Below are 14,594 nucleotides of genomic sequence, written 5' to 3'. Positions count from 1 at the left end.
GCTAAGGAAGTGGGTTGTCACTTGCGCCGTTGGTTCGCGTTGTGTTTGACAAGTTGACAGTTCAGTGTAAAAAGAAAATGAAATTTTGTTTCCATACAAAAAAAAAAAAGAAAATCCCAATAACTATATAGTTAACTAATAAGAATATACAAGTCAGTTTGAAATAAATGTATCAAAGAGAAATCTAATTATCTGACAAATTTAAACCTAAAAACTTTCATGCCTATTCTATTATTATTTTCTACTGAGTTCCTAGAACTGATTTTCATTAGGAGTATAGCATTAAGTATTCATTTATGCATTTCTTCTAGGGGATCGCAAAGACCTTCACCCCACAAGATCTGGGAATCCTTTCTGTCATTGGCCTTGGAGAGAACCTTCCTTATTGTTAGGCCAGTCCATTCCTTTATGTTGTCTTCCCATCGTTTTCTCTGTATGCCTCTTCTTTTTCCTGGTACTGTTGCCTGAAGGAAGGTAATTACGAGACCCGAGGACCTTGTAATATGGTCATATAATTTTAGTTTGCTTTTTTTTACCAGTTGTTATTAGTAAACACAACATAAATCTTAACTTAAAGACTCCTTGTCTAGTTCAGGTTTTGAACTCGATCCCTCTCAGTGTAGCACATATTTCACCCAATGAGATGTATAATAATAATAATATTCTTTATTATCCCTGGAGGAAATTTGCTGTACAATATGCTTTCTAATTTCTATACGCTTGCACACTTTTAACATTTTTCTTAAGGGGAGGTACACCTAAAAAATCTATTTTCGTTAATATTTATCAGAAATTTATCAAACTTGTATGGTTGATACAGTAACTCATCCTGATTTTAAAAACATAGAAAAAATGTGTTTGACTTTTGTGGTTGCCATGGAAACGGCCGCCATCTTGTTTTTTGTATATGATTTTTAAAATGCTATTTCTCTTTAACTAATAGACAAATATGAGTCAAATCTTTTTCATTTGAAAAAGAAAACAACAAAGAATAAAGTGACATCTCAAAATTTATTATAATTTAATATTTGTTTTTAACATATAAGAGTAAAGTTGATCATTCATTTTTTTAAAGAAAAATATATATTTTTTACATTCATGTCAATAGAAAATGAAAACCAAACAATATATTTAAAAAATCAAGATGTCACATGAAAGTATTACAATAGATCTATAAGTGTTTCAAATTTCATGTAAATATCTTTAATGGTTCTAAAGATTTATAAATTTTAGTGAATGCATTTTTGGAAAACGGCCATTTTGAGAAAAACTGATTTTAAATAAAATGATGTTTGTAAAACTAAGTTAACTAACTATATTTGAATATATAACACTTGTAAGTTAAAGAACAGCATGTAAACTAGTGTTATTCAAAATTTCACATCATTAAACCAACTAGTTCTTAAATTATAAGACTTTTAAGAAGACTAATTAAGAAAAAACAGAAATGAGAAAAAAAAGCAAAAATTGAGAACTTACATAAAAAATTTAAAAATGTCCAGATGAATATGAAACTCCTTCAGCTTCAATAAACTGCAATTCTTTACGTGCCTTAGCCTCCTTTCTTAATAACAGTCTTCTTTTTACAACTTGTTGTTTTTTATAAGCTGCATTTTTCAAGCGTTTCTTAAGTCTCAATAATCCAAGTCGCTGGCTGCTTTTGCTTACCTGGCAGTTGAAAAAACTTTTTATTTCACTACCAAAAGAAAAGCCAAAATTGAATTGTCCTACTGCAGCTAAAACAGAAAAGTTAACTTTTTTTAGTGAAGAAAATCTTGATTTGCTGCAAATATTCCAAATACATGAATGAAAAGACTCATTCGCATTTTGAGTTGAGCCAAGCAAACATCGTTGTAGAAGTTGAGGCTCTGACAATCTTTTGTATATAGGTTTCAGATGTTCTGCTAGTAAGTCATAATTGAGAGGCGTATGTATATGGAGACTGTGTTTACCAGGCTTTACATTTTTTGCCTCACAAGACTTATAAAAACACCAAGAATCTGCACCTGAAGGACACAGATGATGCATCGGCCTCTTATCAGTCGAAAAATTGTGATACATGCTCGCAAGTATAGCATTTCTCATTTGCTTAGCATCATTGTGTTTCCGTATCGCTCTGGTGTAATACTTGGACAGTTTTTTGATTGTTTGTTGTGTAAGTTTTCCTACACCATTACCTCCAAGTGAAATTCCTTTCTTGCTACAATCTGTAACCAAATTACGGAGTGCAGTGCCCATCCTTTTCCCCACATGGTTGACACACTCTTCTTTTGTTATAGGTACATCTCCATAGGGTTTTATTTCACAGACTTTATTAAAGGCTTTAGAATCACCATCTGACAACATAGTGGTGTAGCGCAATTTGAACTTCTCAATGGATCTCCTCCACAAGATCTCGGCCGCATGTGTTTCCATCATTCCAGACGATCCTGAAAAATATAAAACAAAAAGTTAATGGAAAGACAATAAACTGTTTTGTATGCTGTTTTTAAATAATTTAAAAAAAAACATGTCAGTATAAAAATGAATCTAGATTTTAATTACTGTAAAAGGTTTTAAAACAATAGAAAAATATCTCACCTGTATAGTTGATATCACAATCAGGTTTGTGAGATTCAAACCATTCTTTGTAGAGTGCAGGAGATTGTGCTTTTAGTCTAGTACCAGTTGTGCTACAAGTTTGGCAAAAGCTAGATAGTACTTCAAAATCAATGACATAGCCTGTCAATACATCTATGACACAGCTAACACCTATCATTGATTTGTGTCCTCTGGTCATCCAAGTACCATCAAATGAAACGGCAATGTCCAAAATGTCATCATCACTTAGAGCTGAATTGCTATTTTTTGCATGTTCCTTTCTTACAAGTCGAATAGTTTTACTACGCAAAGCCTGACGAACATCTTCAGCATCCTTATAAATAGACTTTGTCCTGTTGTAGAAATTTTTGGCTGATAGACCCGGTAGGTCTAAATGTTCACAAAAATTGTTGAACGTTAATGGTCCTAGTCCACACAATGAGGAGGCAACAACGGCAGATGTGTTGATGGAAAATTTTTTATCATTGAGTGAGCGTTCAGATGTAAAAACATCATTCACCACAGTGCCACAATTATCGCAGTAAAGTTTCAGTTTTAATACAAGTCCGAAACGACTGTTGTCATCTGAATGCAAAGTTAGACCATCAGCATTACAATAAGGACACAGAAGAGGTGAAAGCAATTTTTCAATTTGACTAATGTCAATGATTGTTCTATATGCTTGTTTAGCTGACTGATCATTAAATAGAGAGCTAGAGCTTCCAATGTCCATAGCAGGAATATCAACAGTTTTTTTTTTGGAACTTGTTTGCATAGACAACAACACTGACGAGTTAGTTGGAGTTGAAGGAGCTGGTGTTACTTTGTCTAGATCTAGTTCATGATCTTTTCGAACAGTGTTCTTCATCTTGGCAATCTTGCGAGCCTCTAGAAGTTGTTTACTTCTTTTTTTTAATCTTCCCATGGCTAGCACTAGAGCTAGAATCTAGAATGTCTAGAGCAGTAAAGCTAGATGATAGTAGATGTGATGATAATTATGGATAAGACTTAGATTAGATCTAGTCAAGCTCAAATAAGAATGAACTTGAAAACAATCACTGAATAAGTCACAATCGTAGAAGTCTAAGCTCTAGAATATGATCAATATAGATCTAGATCTAGACTATATATTTTATATATATATATAGAATCTAGATAAATCTAGACAAGAATAATATGATATATCCAGGCAATCCAGCAGAGTCGCCAGAGAGACTAGTCTGACTAGTTATAGTATTAGATCTACAACTCAGTCAACTGTAAAATGTTGATAATTCTACTTACAAGATGTAAGAAAAGCAAGCACAGAACATATAAAACGTTTATTTTAAGATACTAAAACTGTTTAGAAAGTAAATGTTAGTTTTTCACATACGATAATTTCAACACGCTGTATGTAGGCAGTTCAGCCATTTATTCTCGATAACCTGACGTACACAAGGTCGCTAGGGCTTTCCTGGGATAGACCAATCAGAACGCAGCATTTATAAGCGGGTCTCTTGGAAGAATTTCAATCTGCATATAGGAAGTGCCGTAGCACAGAGACAGCAGTGGTCAGGGTACTAAACGACTTACTTCACAATTCCGACAAAGGCCACATATCAATTCTTTCTATGCTGGACTTGTCCGCAGCCTTTGATACGCTAGACCATGAAATTATGATGGCCAGATTCTCTGCAACTTTTGGTTTAGCAGGAGTCGTCCTAAAGTGGCTTGGATCCTACCTGACGGAACGCACCCAAAGTGTCGTTGTTAGCGGGACGGAATCAACAAGCTTACTTTTGAAGTACGGAGTACCCCAAGGATCAGTTCTAGGCCCAGTACTGTTCACTATGTACACATATCCACTCAGCGGTGTCATACGGCCAACCGGCATTTTATACCATTTTTTTGCCGATGACTCACAGTTATACGATTCATCAGTACCCTCAGAGGTGTCGCATCTGGCAGAGAAAATCAGTAGTACCGTTGCAAGGGTGAGCGATTGGATGGTTGAAAATAAACTCAAGATGAACGAAGACAAGACAGAAATAATTAAGATTGGCACTAGGAACAATGTCTCAAAAGTTGAAAGCACAGATTCTCTCTTTATCACGAACTGCCATGTTCCTTTTGTCCACGTAGTGCGGAATCTTGGAGTTTTCTTCGACTCAACACTATCTTTCGACCCACACATAAATCAGCTCTGCAAAGGTCTTTATCTGCAGCTGCGCAGATTAGGCCAGATCCGACCATATTTAACAACGGAGTCAACAAAAACGCTAGCTGTGGCATTCATACTCTCCCGCCTTGACTACTGCAACGCCGTGCTAGCAGGTATACCTGATTACAAAATAGCCAAGCTGCAACGTATACAGAACAACGCCGCTCGAATAGTCCTTAAAAAAACTAGACAAGATTCTGCTACTACGCTCTTGCGCACGCTCCATTGGCTTCCCGTGAAAGCGAGAATCGATTACAAGGTCGCCACACTTTGTCATCAGTGTATATATAACAATGAGATGCCCTTGTACCTTAGCGAACTGATTACTCCATATGTCCCCCAGAGAACCCTGCGCTCAATGGACTCAACGCTTTTAGTAGTGCCACGTTTCTCCCTCAAAAGCTACGGTCTGCGTGCTTTTTCAGTTCACGGACCAAAGGTTTGGAACTCACTCCCCATTGATCTCAGACAGACAACATGCTATACCACTTTTAAGAAGAACATTAAGACCTACTTGTTTAAAACTTTTTTAGATTAACTGTTATTCTAGCAGCTGTATTTATGTTTGTAATGTTGTTACAGCGCCTTGAGCCTACATTTTTGTTTGTTAACAGCGCTTTATAAATAAAATTATTATTATTATTATTATTATATTTACACCAAAACTAATCAAAAAGAGTACGTAAGTTTCTAAATATAGCGAAAATGTACTAATAAAAGATTAGGAAGTGATGCCAAATCTTAAAAGACCTTTGGACGCTGAACAAATTGATACCAAATATGACTATTTTATTTTCAATGCACAAAAATTATTAAACCTGTAACTATGGAGAATTTTTGCATTTTCTTATAAAATCGTCATTAATATACACCCGAAAAATGTAAAAAAATATGTTTTAAAGCATTATTTTAAAAAAATTAAAGTACTTATCAAGTAAATAAATGGATAAGCTATCTAAATATGTTTAAATCTAAAAATCGATTTTTGGGTCCAAAATTTAGATTTCCAAAGGTAATCCTCCCCTTAAGTATTTATAGAGTAAGTATTTCTATTCATCTTCAATCAATTAAAATACCAGTTATAATGTTTCGTTTCATTGCTAAGCGAGCTACAAAAATGAGTCTACAAAAAGAAAAAAGCGTCAAACTTCAAACTCTCTAAACCAATACCCAGACTGCCATCAGAATTGAGTTATTACATGCAGATTGTTAAAGTCTTGTCACACAGAGCAACAGTTTTGTCGACGCCTTATCTCTTGCAATCTCTTGTGGCCTAGAGAGTTTGTCTTCAAGTCAGATTTAGACATGTGACAAACTGATAGCAGAAATCTCTCCACATGCCAGCTTAGAAAGACTCGAGTACAGACTCAAATATTGACATAAGAATTGTGGGATAACGCTTGGCTCCGCCCACTTCAGTTGTAACAGAGAAAAATAAACTTGAGCGATATCATTTTAGCATGTGTACAAAACAGAGATCTACTCACTCTGTTCGGGTGGAATCTTGTACACGTTATGTCGTACACTTCCCTTTCTCGGATTAAGTTCAAACTTTACACAATTAATCATTGTCGATGAGTACACATGATTCAATAAAAAAAAAATTAAGCATTTATTAATAAACCAGTCGTAATTAATTAATTTAGTTTTATATTGAAATGTAAGGGGAGATAACATCTTATGTAGAGAATTAGGTCGTTCGCTAAAAATGTTAGACCATAGACATTTTTTAAAGACTATAAAAAAGATCTACTTTTATAAGTACTTGCATAGCTCAGTGACTAATGCGTCAAGCCTTCCATCGTGGAGATTTGAGACTTGAGTTCAAATTCAGACTGGAGCAACTTTTTTTTAAAATTGCTTTTAGAAAAGCAGCACAAAAACCTTCTCCCATATACCCCTCTCCCCAAATGGGTGATTGGACCAAAGTGGACTGAACACTCTATAGGTATGAAAGTTGCATTAAACAAAAACAATAACAATATTTTCCAATCACACACATCTCTATCATTCATAGTTTTGTTAGTTCAGGTTTAGGAACAATTAATGACACGATTGCTTCCTTTATGGACATGGAGACTTTTGAACACTACAAAAAATGTCGTGAACATTTTTTAGAAAGTTGGATCAAGGCGTTGTTTTGTAATGTAGCTAAAAGAAGTGAAGTCTTTTTTTTTTTTACCCTAACCTATGTAACATATAATTTATTTTTTAGATCTAGATCTAGCAATCTTGTACCAATAATAGAATATGCATCCTCCGTTTGGGACCCCTCAACTCAAGAAAACATTAAGAAACTGGAACAGACACAAAATAGAGCAGTGAGATTCATAACAAACGATTATTCACATTTGACTAGAGTAACACCTTTAGTAAAATCACTAAATTTAGAAAGCCTTCAGGACAGAAGGCTCAAAAGTAAAGTAGCAATAATACATAAAACACTGAACCATAATCTTCAAATACAAAAACAAAATTTAATAAAATACTCAGAAAGACACAAAGATAAAGGTACATTCCTCGCGTCCCAGAACAAATTTGTACAAATACTCCTTCTTCCCTAGTGCTATTAGAGCATGGAATGGGTTGCCTGAGCTAGCCAGGAAAACCAGTGACTTGGCAGAATTTAAGTCATTGGTTAATATGCATGACTAAATGCATGACGCGTAGGGCGTAATCATCTTTTTTGAAGTAACGTCTATATTATATAAGATAAGAAGATAATTGAACTTCAAAAATAAGAGTACTATCGTCTCATAATTATTATTTTGCAATTTTTAGATACATAATCTAGAAATATCTAGGTAATCAATCTATTAAATTTACATAAGATGATTAAAATCAACATGAATTATTTTGATCTAGGATTTTTGAAACATTATCTCAATGGAAACAAACAGGAAATGGCTTTGTTTCATATATTTGCGTGAATATCCTAGAAATGATTTTGCATTATTTCTAAACTTTGAAAACTAAAGATCATTACTTTTCTAAGACAGAAAAAAAAATATAGGGGCGACTCCCCTTAGAGCCTGAAAAGAGAGTTTACGTACATTCAAATCTATATCTATATAGGTCTGTGAATCGATCAGTCGCGGATACAAATTTATTTCCGGTTTCCAGTCTAGATATAATATATAAGTCTATGATTGCTTCAAAATAATGTAAATTTTGTTTCTAAAAAAGTATTTTTTTTTTAATTTGACTTGCTACGATTCTTTCAAGTGTGTTCCGAAATCGTTGGTTGATAACGTCGACTCGAAACGAGGTTAACATTAGACTGTTGCTTGTATTCACTGAATATGGACAAGGGCGAGAACAAGCTCTGTATATACGGTATTAGAATGATCTTATTCTTACAAATCGGCATTATTATTGCTGTAGGACCTAAGGCCTTTGAAACTTCAGTGTAAAGATTGTCATGTGTTAGTCTAGCACAGTTTAGATATTTTTTAGAATGTGCATTAACAAAACAGAATTTATACTAAGTTTCAAAGTTATGATCATTGAACACTATTATGGATTTCTTGCTAATTGAATGTATCAAAAATATATTATTTGTGTGTGTGTGTGCTTGTGCGACAAAAGAAGAGGTTAGTCATTGAAAGAAAAGTGTATGCACAATTATATATATTTGTGGTCTAATGATTAGAAGAGGTTAGTCATTGAAAGAAAAGTGTATGCACAATTATATATATTTGTGGTCTAATGATTAGAAGAGGTTAGTCATTGAAAGAAAAGTGTATGCACAATTATATATATTTGTGGTCTAATGATTAGAAGAGGTTAGTCATTGAAAGAAAAGTGTAGGCACAATTATATATATTTGTGGTCTAATGATTAGAAGAGGTTAGTCATTGAAAGAAAAGTGTAGGCACAATTATATATATTTGTGGTCTAATGATTAGAAGAGGTTAGTCATTGAAAGAAAAGTGTAGGCACAATTATATATATTTGTGGTCTAATGATTAGAAGAGGTTAGTCATTGAAAGAAAAGTGTAGGCACAATTATATATATTTGTGGTCTAATGATTTTCCTTATAAGGTTGACGGCATCATGCACACATAGATCTATTTATAAAATGCACTACAAGATCCCTAGGAAATAGATATAACTATCTTTTTCACATAAAAACAACTTTGAAAATGATAACATCTTGTGATTGACCCCTCCTAGTGAGCAGTAACTTTTGTAGAATATATAGTGCTTGGGCGTAGCCAGAATTTTTTTTTCGTGGGGGGGGGGATTTTTATGTATATATGTGTGTGTTTGCGTACATAATTAATCTTTATTAAATTCTGACCCTTTTTCTTTCGGAAGTCGTTTATTGTACCCTAGAATAGGTTCTTCCAGGAGTAAGTGGAAAATTGGAGACTCCCCATCCTTGCTAACAAGATGGTCTGGGGGAGCCACGCCGCCAAGCACTATTTCCTGTATTGAAAGCCAACAAAATGCATATTCTGAGGTATCTTCAGTGCATTATCCTGCTATTAAAAAGTTTTATTTCAAAAACCTAAAGTGCTATTTTTACTGACTTAGATCCTCCAGCGCAGTTCGGCGCATGGGGCGGCAAGCTGTTTCCACAAAAATCTGTCACTGGCAATGTCTGAAGCCTCTTCCTACCTGCTCTTAGGACCTTCATGAAAGTGTGGCGCCAAGTTGTACTAGTATATCCCTGTTTGCGCTTTCCTCGTAATGGCCTCCATGTCATCGCAACTCTTATTATGCGTAATTCATTTTGTCGGTGAACATGTCCCGCAAACCTCATGCGAAACTCTGTCACAACCTTACTAAGGGTTCAACTCTCAGTTCGGCATAGGATTTCCTTGATTGAGACCTGACTCCTAAAATCCGTCATAGCCATCTTTGTTGAGCCACATTTAGTGTTTTTCAATTTTGGCGGATGACTATTCACTGCACTTTATTAATGGAGCCCAAGCTGCCCAGCCACTGGTAGAAATGTAACTACGCTCTTGGAATTTAGATTTTATGTCGAAAAGGGATGTTTTATTGTCAAAATCATCTGCTGGGAGGTTTTAAACTAAAAAATCTCTGGAGTTTTTTTTTTTATTATTTAAAACCCCATTTAGCTACGCTCACAGAATTTGGTGACTGTAGTTTGCTTTAGAATAATATTGAAGAGAGAGGCTTTCAACCTCAAAACTCTCTGTAGGGGAATTTCAAACTCAAAACCATCTGGAGGGGTTTTAAACTAAAAACCCACCATTGGCTTGGCTACACTCAAAGAATTTGATTTCTTATTTTTTTATATTGAAGAGGTATTTTTTAGCTCAAACCCCACTGGAGGGGGGTTTAACTCAAAACCCCTTTGGCTACACTCATAGAATTTTGAGTCTGTTTTTTTTTTCAATATTAAAGAGGTATTTTTATATTCAAACACCGCTGAAGGGAGATTTAAACAATTTAGTTTGATTTTAAAAATTTTCCACTAGACTTTTAAATTTATTTAAATGGCTAAAAAGCTAACAATAATTTAAATCATAGATTTCTAGAGCACCTGTAAGTTGGCGACACGACAGTAGACTAGTGTAACATCTACGACAACCGAAGCCATTGACGACAATAGACTGGTGTAACCTCTAAATGTAAACATGACAACCGAAGCCATTGACGACAATATACTGGTGTAACCTCTAAATGTAAACATGACAACCGAAGCCATTGACGACAATAGACTGGTGTAACCTCTAAATGTAAACATGACAACCGAAGCCATTGACGACAATAGACTGGTGTAACCTCTAAATGTAAACATGACAACCGAAGCCATTGACGACAATAGACTGGTGTAACCTCTAAATGTAAACATGACAACCGAAGCCATTGACGACAATAGACTGGTGTAACCTCTAAATGTAAACATGACAACCGAAGCCATTGACGACAATAGACTGGTGTAACCTCTAAATGTAAACATGACAACCGAAGCCATTGACGACAATAGACTGGTTTAACCTCTAAATGTAAACATGACAACCGAAGCCATTGACGACAATAGGTGTAACCTCTAAATGTTAACATGACAACCGAAGCTATTGACGACAATAGACTGGTGTAACCTCTAAATGTAAACATGACAACCGAAGCCATTGACGACAATAGACTGGTGTAACCTCTAAATGTAAACATGACAACCGAAGCCATTGACGACAATAGACTGGTTTAACCTCTAAATGTAAACATGACAACCGAAGCCATTGACGACAATAGACTGGTGTAACCTCTAAATGTTAACATGACAACCGAAGCCATTGACGACAATAGACTGGTGTAACCTCTAAATGTAAACATGACAACCGAAGCCATTGACGACAATAGACTGGTGTAACCTCTAAATGTAAACATGACAACCGAAGCCATTGACGACAATATACTGGTGTAACCTCTAAATGTAAACATGACAACCGAAGCCATTGACGACAATAGACTGGTTTAACCTCTAAATGTAAACATGACAACCGAAGCCATTGACGACAATAGGTGTAACCTCTAAATGTAAACATGACAACCGAAGCCATTGACGACAATAGACTGGTGTAACCTCTAAATGTAAACATGACAACCGAAGCCATTGACGACAATAGACTGGTTTAACCTCTAAATGTAAACATGACAACCGAAGCCATTGACGACAATAGGTGTAACCTCTAAATGTAAACATGACAACCGAAGCCATTGACGACAATAGACTGGTGTAACCTCTAAATGTAAACATGACAACCGAAGCCATTGACGACAATAGACTGGTTTAACCTCTAAATGTAAACATGACAACCGAAGCCATTGACGACAATAGGTGTAACCTCTAAATGTAAACATGACAACCGAAGCCATTGACGACAATAGACTGGTGTAACCTCTAAATGTAAACATGACAACCGAAGCCATTGACGACAATAGACTGGTTTAACCTCTAAATGTAAACATGACAACCGAAGCCATTGACGACAATAGACTGGTGTAACCTCTAAATGTTAACATGACAACCGAAGCCATTGACGACAATAGACTGGTGTAACCTCTAAATGTAAACATGACAACCGAAGCCATTGACGACAATAGACTGGTGTAACCTCTAAATGTAAACATGACAACCGAAGCCATTGACGACAATAGACTGGTGTAACCTCTAAATGTAAACATGACAACCGAAGCCATTGACGACAATAGACTGGTTTAACCTCTAAATGTAAACATGACAACCGAAGCCATTGACGACAATAGGTGTAACCTCTAAATGTAAACATGACAACCGAAGCTATTGACGACAATAGACTGGTGTAACCTCTAAATGTAAACATGACAACCGAAGCCATTGACGACAATAGACTGGTGTAACCTCTAAATGTTAACATGACAACCGAAGCCATTGACGACAATAGACTGGTGTAACCTCTAAATGTAAACATGACAACCGAAGCCATTGACGACAATAGACTGGTGTAACCTCTAAATGTAAACATGACAACCGAAGCCATTGACGACAATATACTGGTGTAACCTCTAAATGTAAACATGACAACCGAAGCCAATGACGACAATAGACTGGTTTAACCTCTAAATGTAAACATGACAACCGAAGCCATTGACGACAATAGGTGTAACCTCTAAATGTAAACATGACAACCGAAGCCATTGACGACAATAGACTGGTGTAACCTCTAAATGTAAACATGACAACCGAAGCCATTGACGACAATAGACTGGTTTAACCTCTAAATGTAAACATGACAACCGAAGCCATTGACGACAATAGGTGTAACCTCTAAATGTAAACATGACAACCGAAGCCATTGACGACAATAGACTGGTGTAACCTCTAAATGTAAACATGACAACCGAAGCCATTGACGACAATAGACTGGTGTAACCTCTAAATGTAAACATGACAACCGAAGCCATTGACGACAATAGACTGGTGTAACCTCTAAATGTAAACATGACAACCGAAGCCATTGACGACAATAGACTGGTGTAACCTCTAAATGTAAACATGACAACCGAAGCCATTGACGACAATAGGTGTAGCCTCTAAATGTAAACATGACAACCGAAGCCATTGACGACAATAGACTGGTGTAACCTCTAAATGTAAACATGACAACCGAAGCCATTGACGACAATAGACTGGTGTAACCTCTAAATGTAAACATGACAACCGAAGCCATTGACGACAATAGGTGTAGCCTCTAAATGTAAACATGACAACCGAAGCCATTGACGACAATAGGTGTAGCCTCTAAATGTAAACATGACAACCGAAGCCATTGACGACAATAGGTGTAGCCTCTAAATGTAAACATGACAACCGAAGCCATTGACGACAATATACTGGTGTAACCTCTAAATGTAAACATGACAACCGAAGCCATTGACGACAATAGGTGTAGCCTCTAAATGTAAACATGACAACCGAAGCCATTGACGACAATAGGTGTAGCCTCTAAATGTAAACATGACAACCGAAGCCATTGACGACAATAGGTGTAGCCTTTGTTGTAGCCAGAAATTTTCATAGTGTTTTTTTTTTGTTTTTCTTTCTTTGAACACACACAGATGAGCACATACCCGTGCTGCGCTACGGTTGAAACACCCTAGTATTGAGCATGCACACATACTATCAGTTGTAGCCTTCTATTCTGCATACATTCTAACGCCACACACACACACACATAATAAACACGCTACTGTTAAAATAAAACGCATCTCCCCCAACAACACACTTTTTGGCCCTTGTAGAGTCATAGCATAACTTTGTTGGCATCTTACAATAGAAAGCCCTCATACCACGAACTTTTAGGCTGCCTCACTTTTTTTTTGCATTCCTCAATTGAAAGGTCAGTAAAGCAAGGTTTAAAACAAAGAACACCCTTCTTTGATTCATCCGTTGCGTCCTAGCATATAATAATGTCCCCCACCCCCCGCAGTGCACAAAGTTTTTTACAGTTTGAAAGAAAAAATATCACTATTCGTAATTTAGTCCACTCTTTACACATTTTTAGAGGCCTCCGAAAGGGAAAAGACGCTATTACTTTTGTGTGAAATGTCTGTCCGTCCGTCCGTCCCGTTTAGATCTCGTAAACTAGAAAAGATAGTGAAAATCTGACATCCTAATATTTTAATCCATTTAAAGTTCTGATGCAACGGCTACTTTTTTTCTTTTCTAAAAGCGAAAAATCTAATTTTTTAAATCACTTATGCAAGCAGTTTTCTCATAAAAATACACCACTTTTACAACTATTCACTATTAATAGTAACAGACGCGGTTGGCTCTTGAGTAGGTCATATTATTACATATACCATACTTTAACACATTTATGCAAATGGTTTTAGACTTTTTGTTTAAATTTTTTTTTTTTGCTACGTTATGTAAGTTCAGTCTTATTTACTACTACATTTACACGAAAATAATGTTTATTTTTTTTTAAGAAAAAAAATATTTATTTAGTATGCATATAAGTTGGAAATAATTTAAAACAACAATTAATAAGTAGGTTTTCATATTATCGCGTGAACTGCATAGCAAGTCTACGGCTATAAAACACTTAACTAAAGGAAATTTTTTTTTTTATGGAAATTTTTTTCTTTTTTTTTTTGAGGATTTGAATAAGAGATTGGTCCATTACAAAACAATTAGATCAATTAGATATTAATTATAAGACATCAGTTAGGCCAGGTTCGCATTTAACTTCACATTCACCTATCCTTTGGTCTGCTGAACTGCTGGGGCACCACACAAGATATGTCAACCTTCTTTCTCCATTCTTCTCTGTCATTAGTCTTTGATAG

General features: G+C 35.6%; 1 protein-coding gene across 1 annotated transcript; it reads right to left on the bottom strand.

The window, feature by feature from the left end:
- Positions 1 to 997: 997 nt before the first annotated feature.
- Positions 998 to 4,053, bottom strand: LOC129928845 (uncharacterized). Its single transcript, XM_056045213.1, has 2 exons — positions 2,581 to 4,053; positions 998 to 2,429 (listed from the first exon to the last, which is right to left on the bottom strand). Exons 1-2 carry the CDS (start codon positions 3,503 to 3,505, stop codon positions 1,489 to 1,491), a joined length of 1,866 nt encoding a protein of 621 aa, XP_055901188.1. The 5' UTR covers positions 3,506 to 4,053; the 3' UTR covers positions 998 to 1,488.
- Between the last annotated feature and the right edge of the window lie 10,541 nt (positions 4,054 to 14,594).

The sequence above is a fragment of the Biomphalaria glabrata genome, chromosome 10 (genome assembly GCF_947242115.1).
Source record: "Biomphalaria glabrata chromosome 10, xgBioGlab47.1, whole genome shotgun sequence".
Classification (NCBI taxonomy): domain Eukaryota; kingdom Metazoa; phylum Mollusca; class Gastropoda; family Planorbidae; genus Biomphalaria; species Biomphalaria glabrata.
The sequence above is the reverse complement of the archived record's forward strand: the minus strand, read 5'-3'. Positions and strand labels throughout refer to the sequence as shown.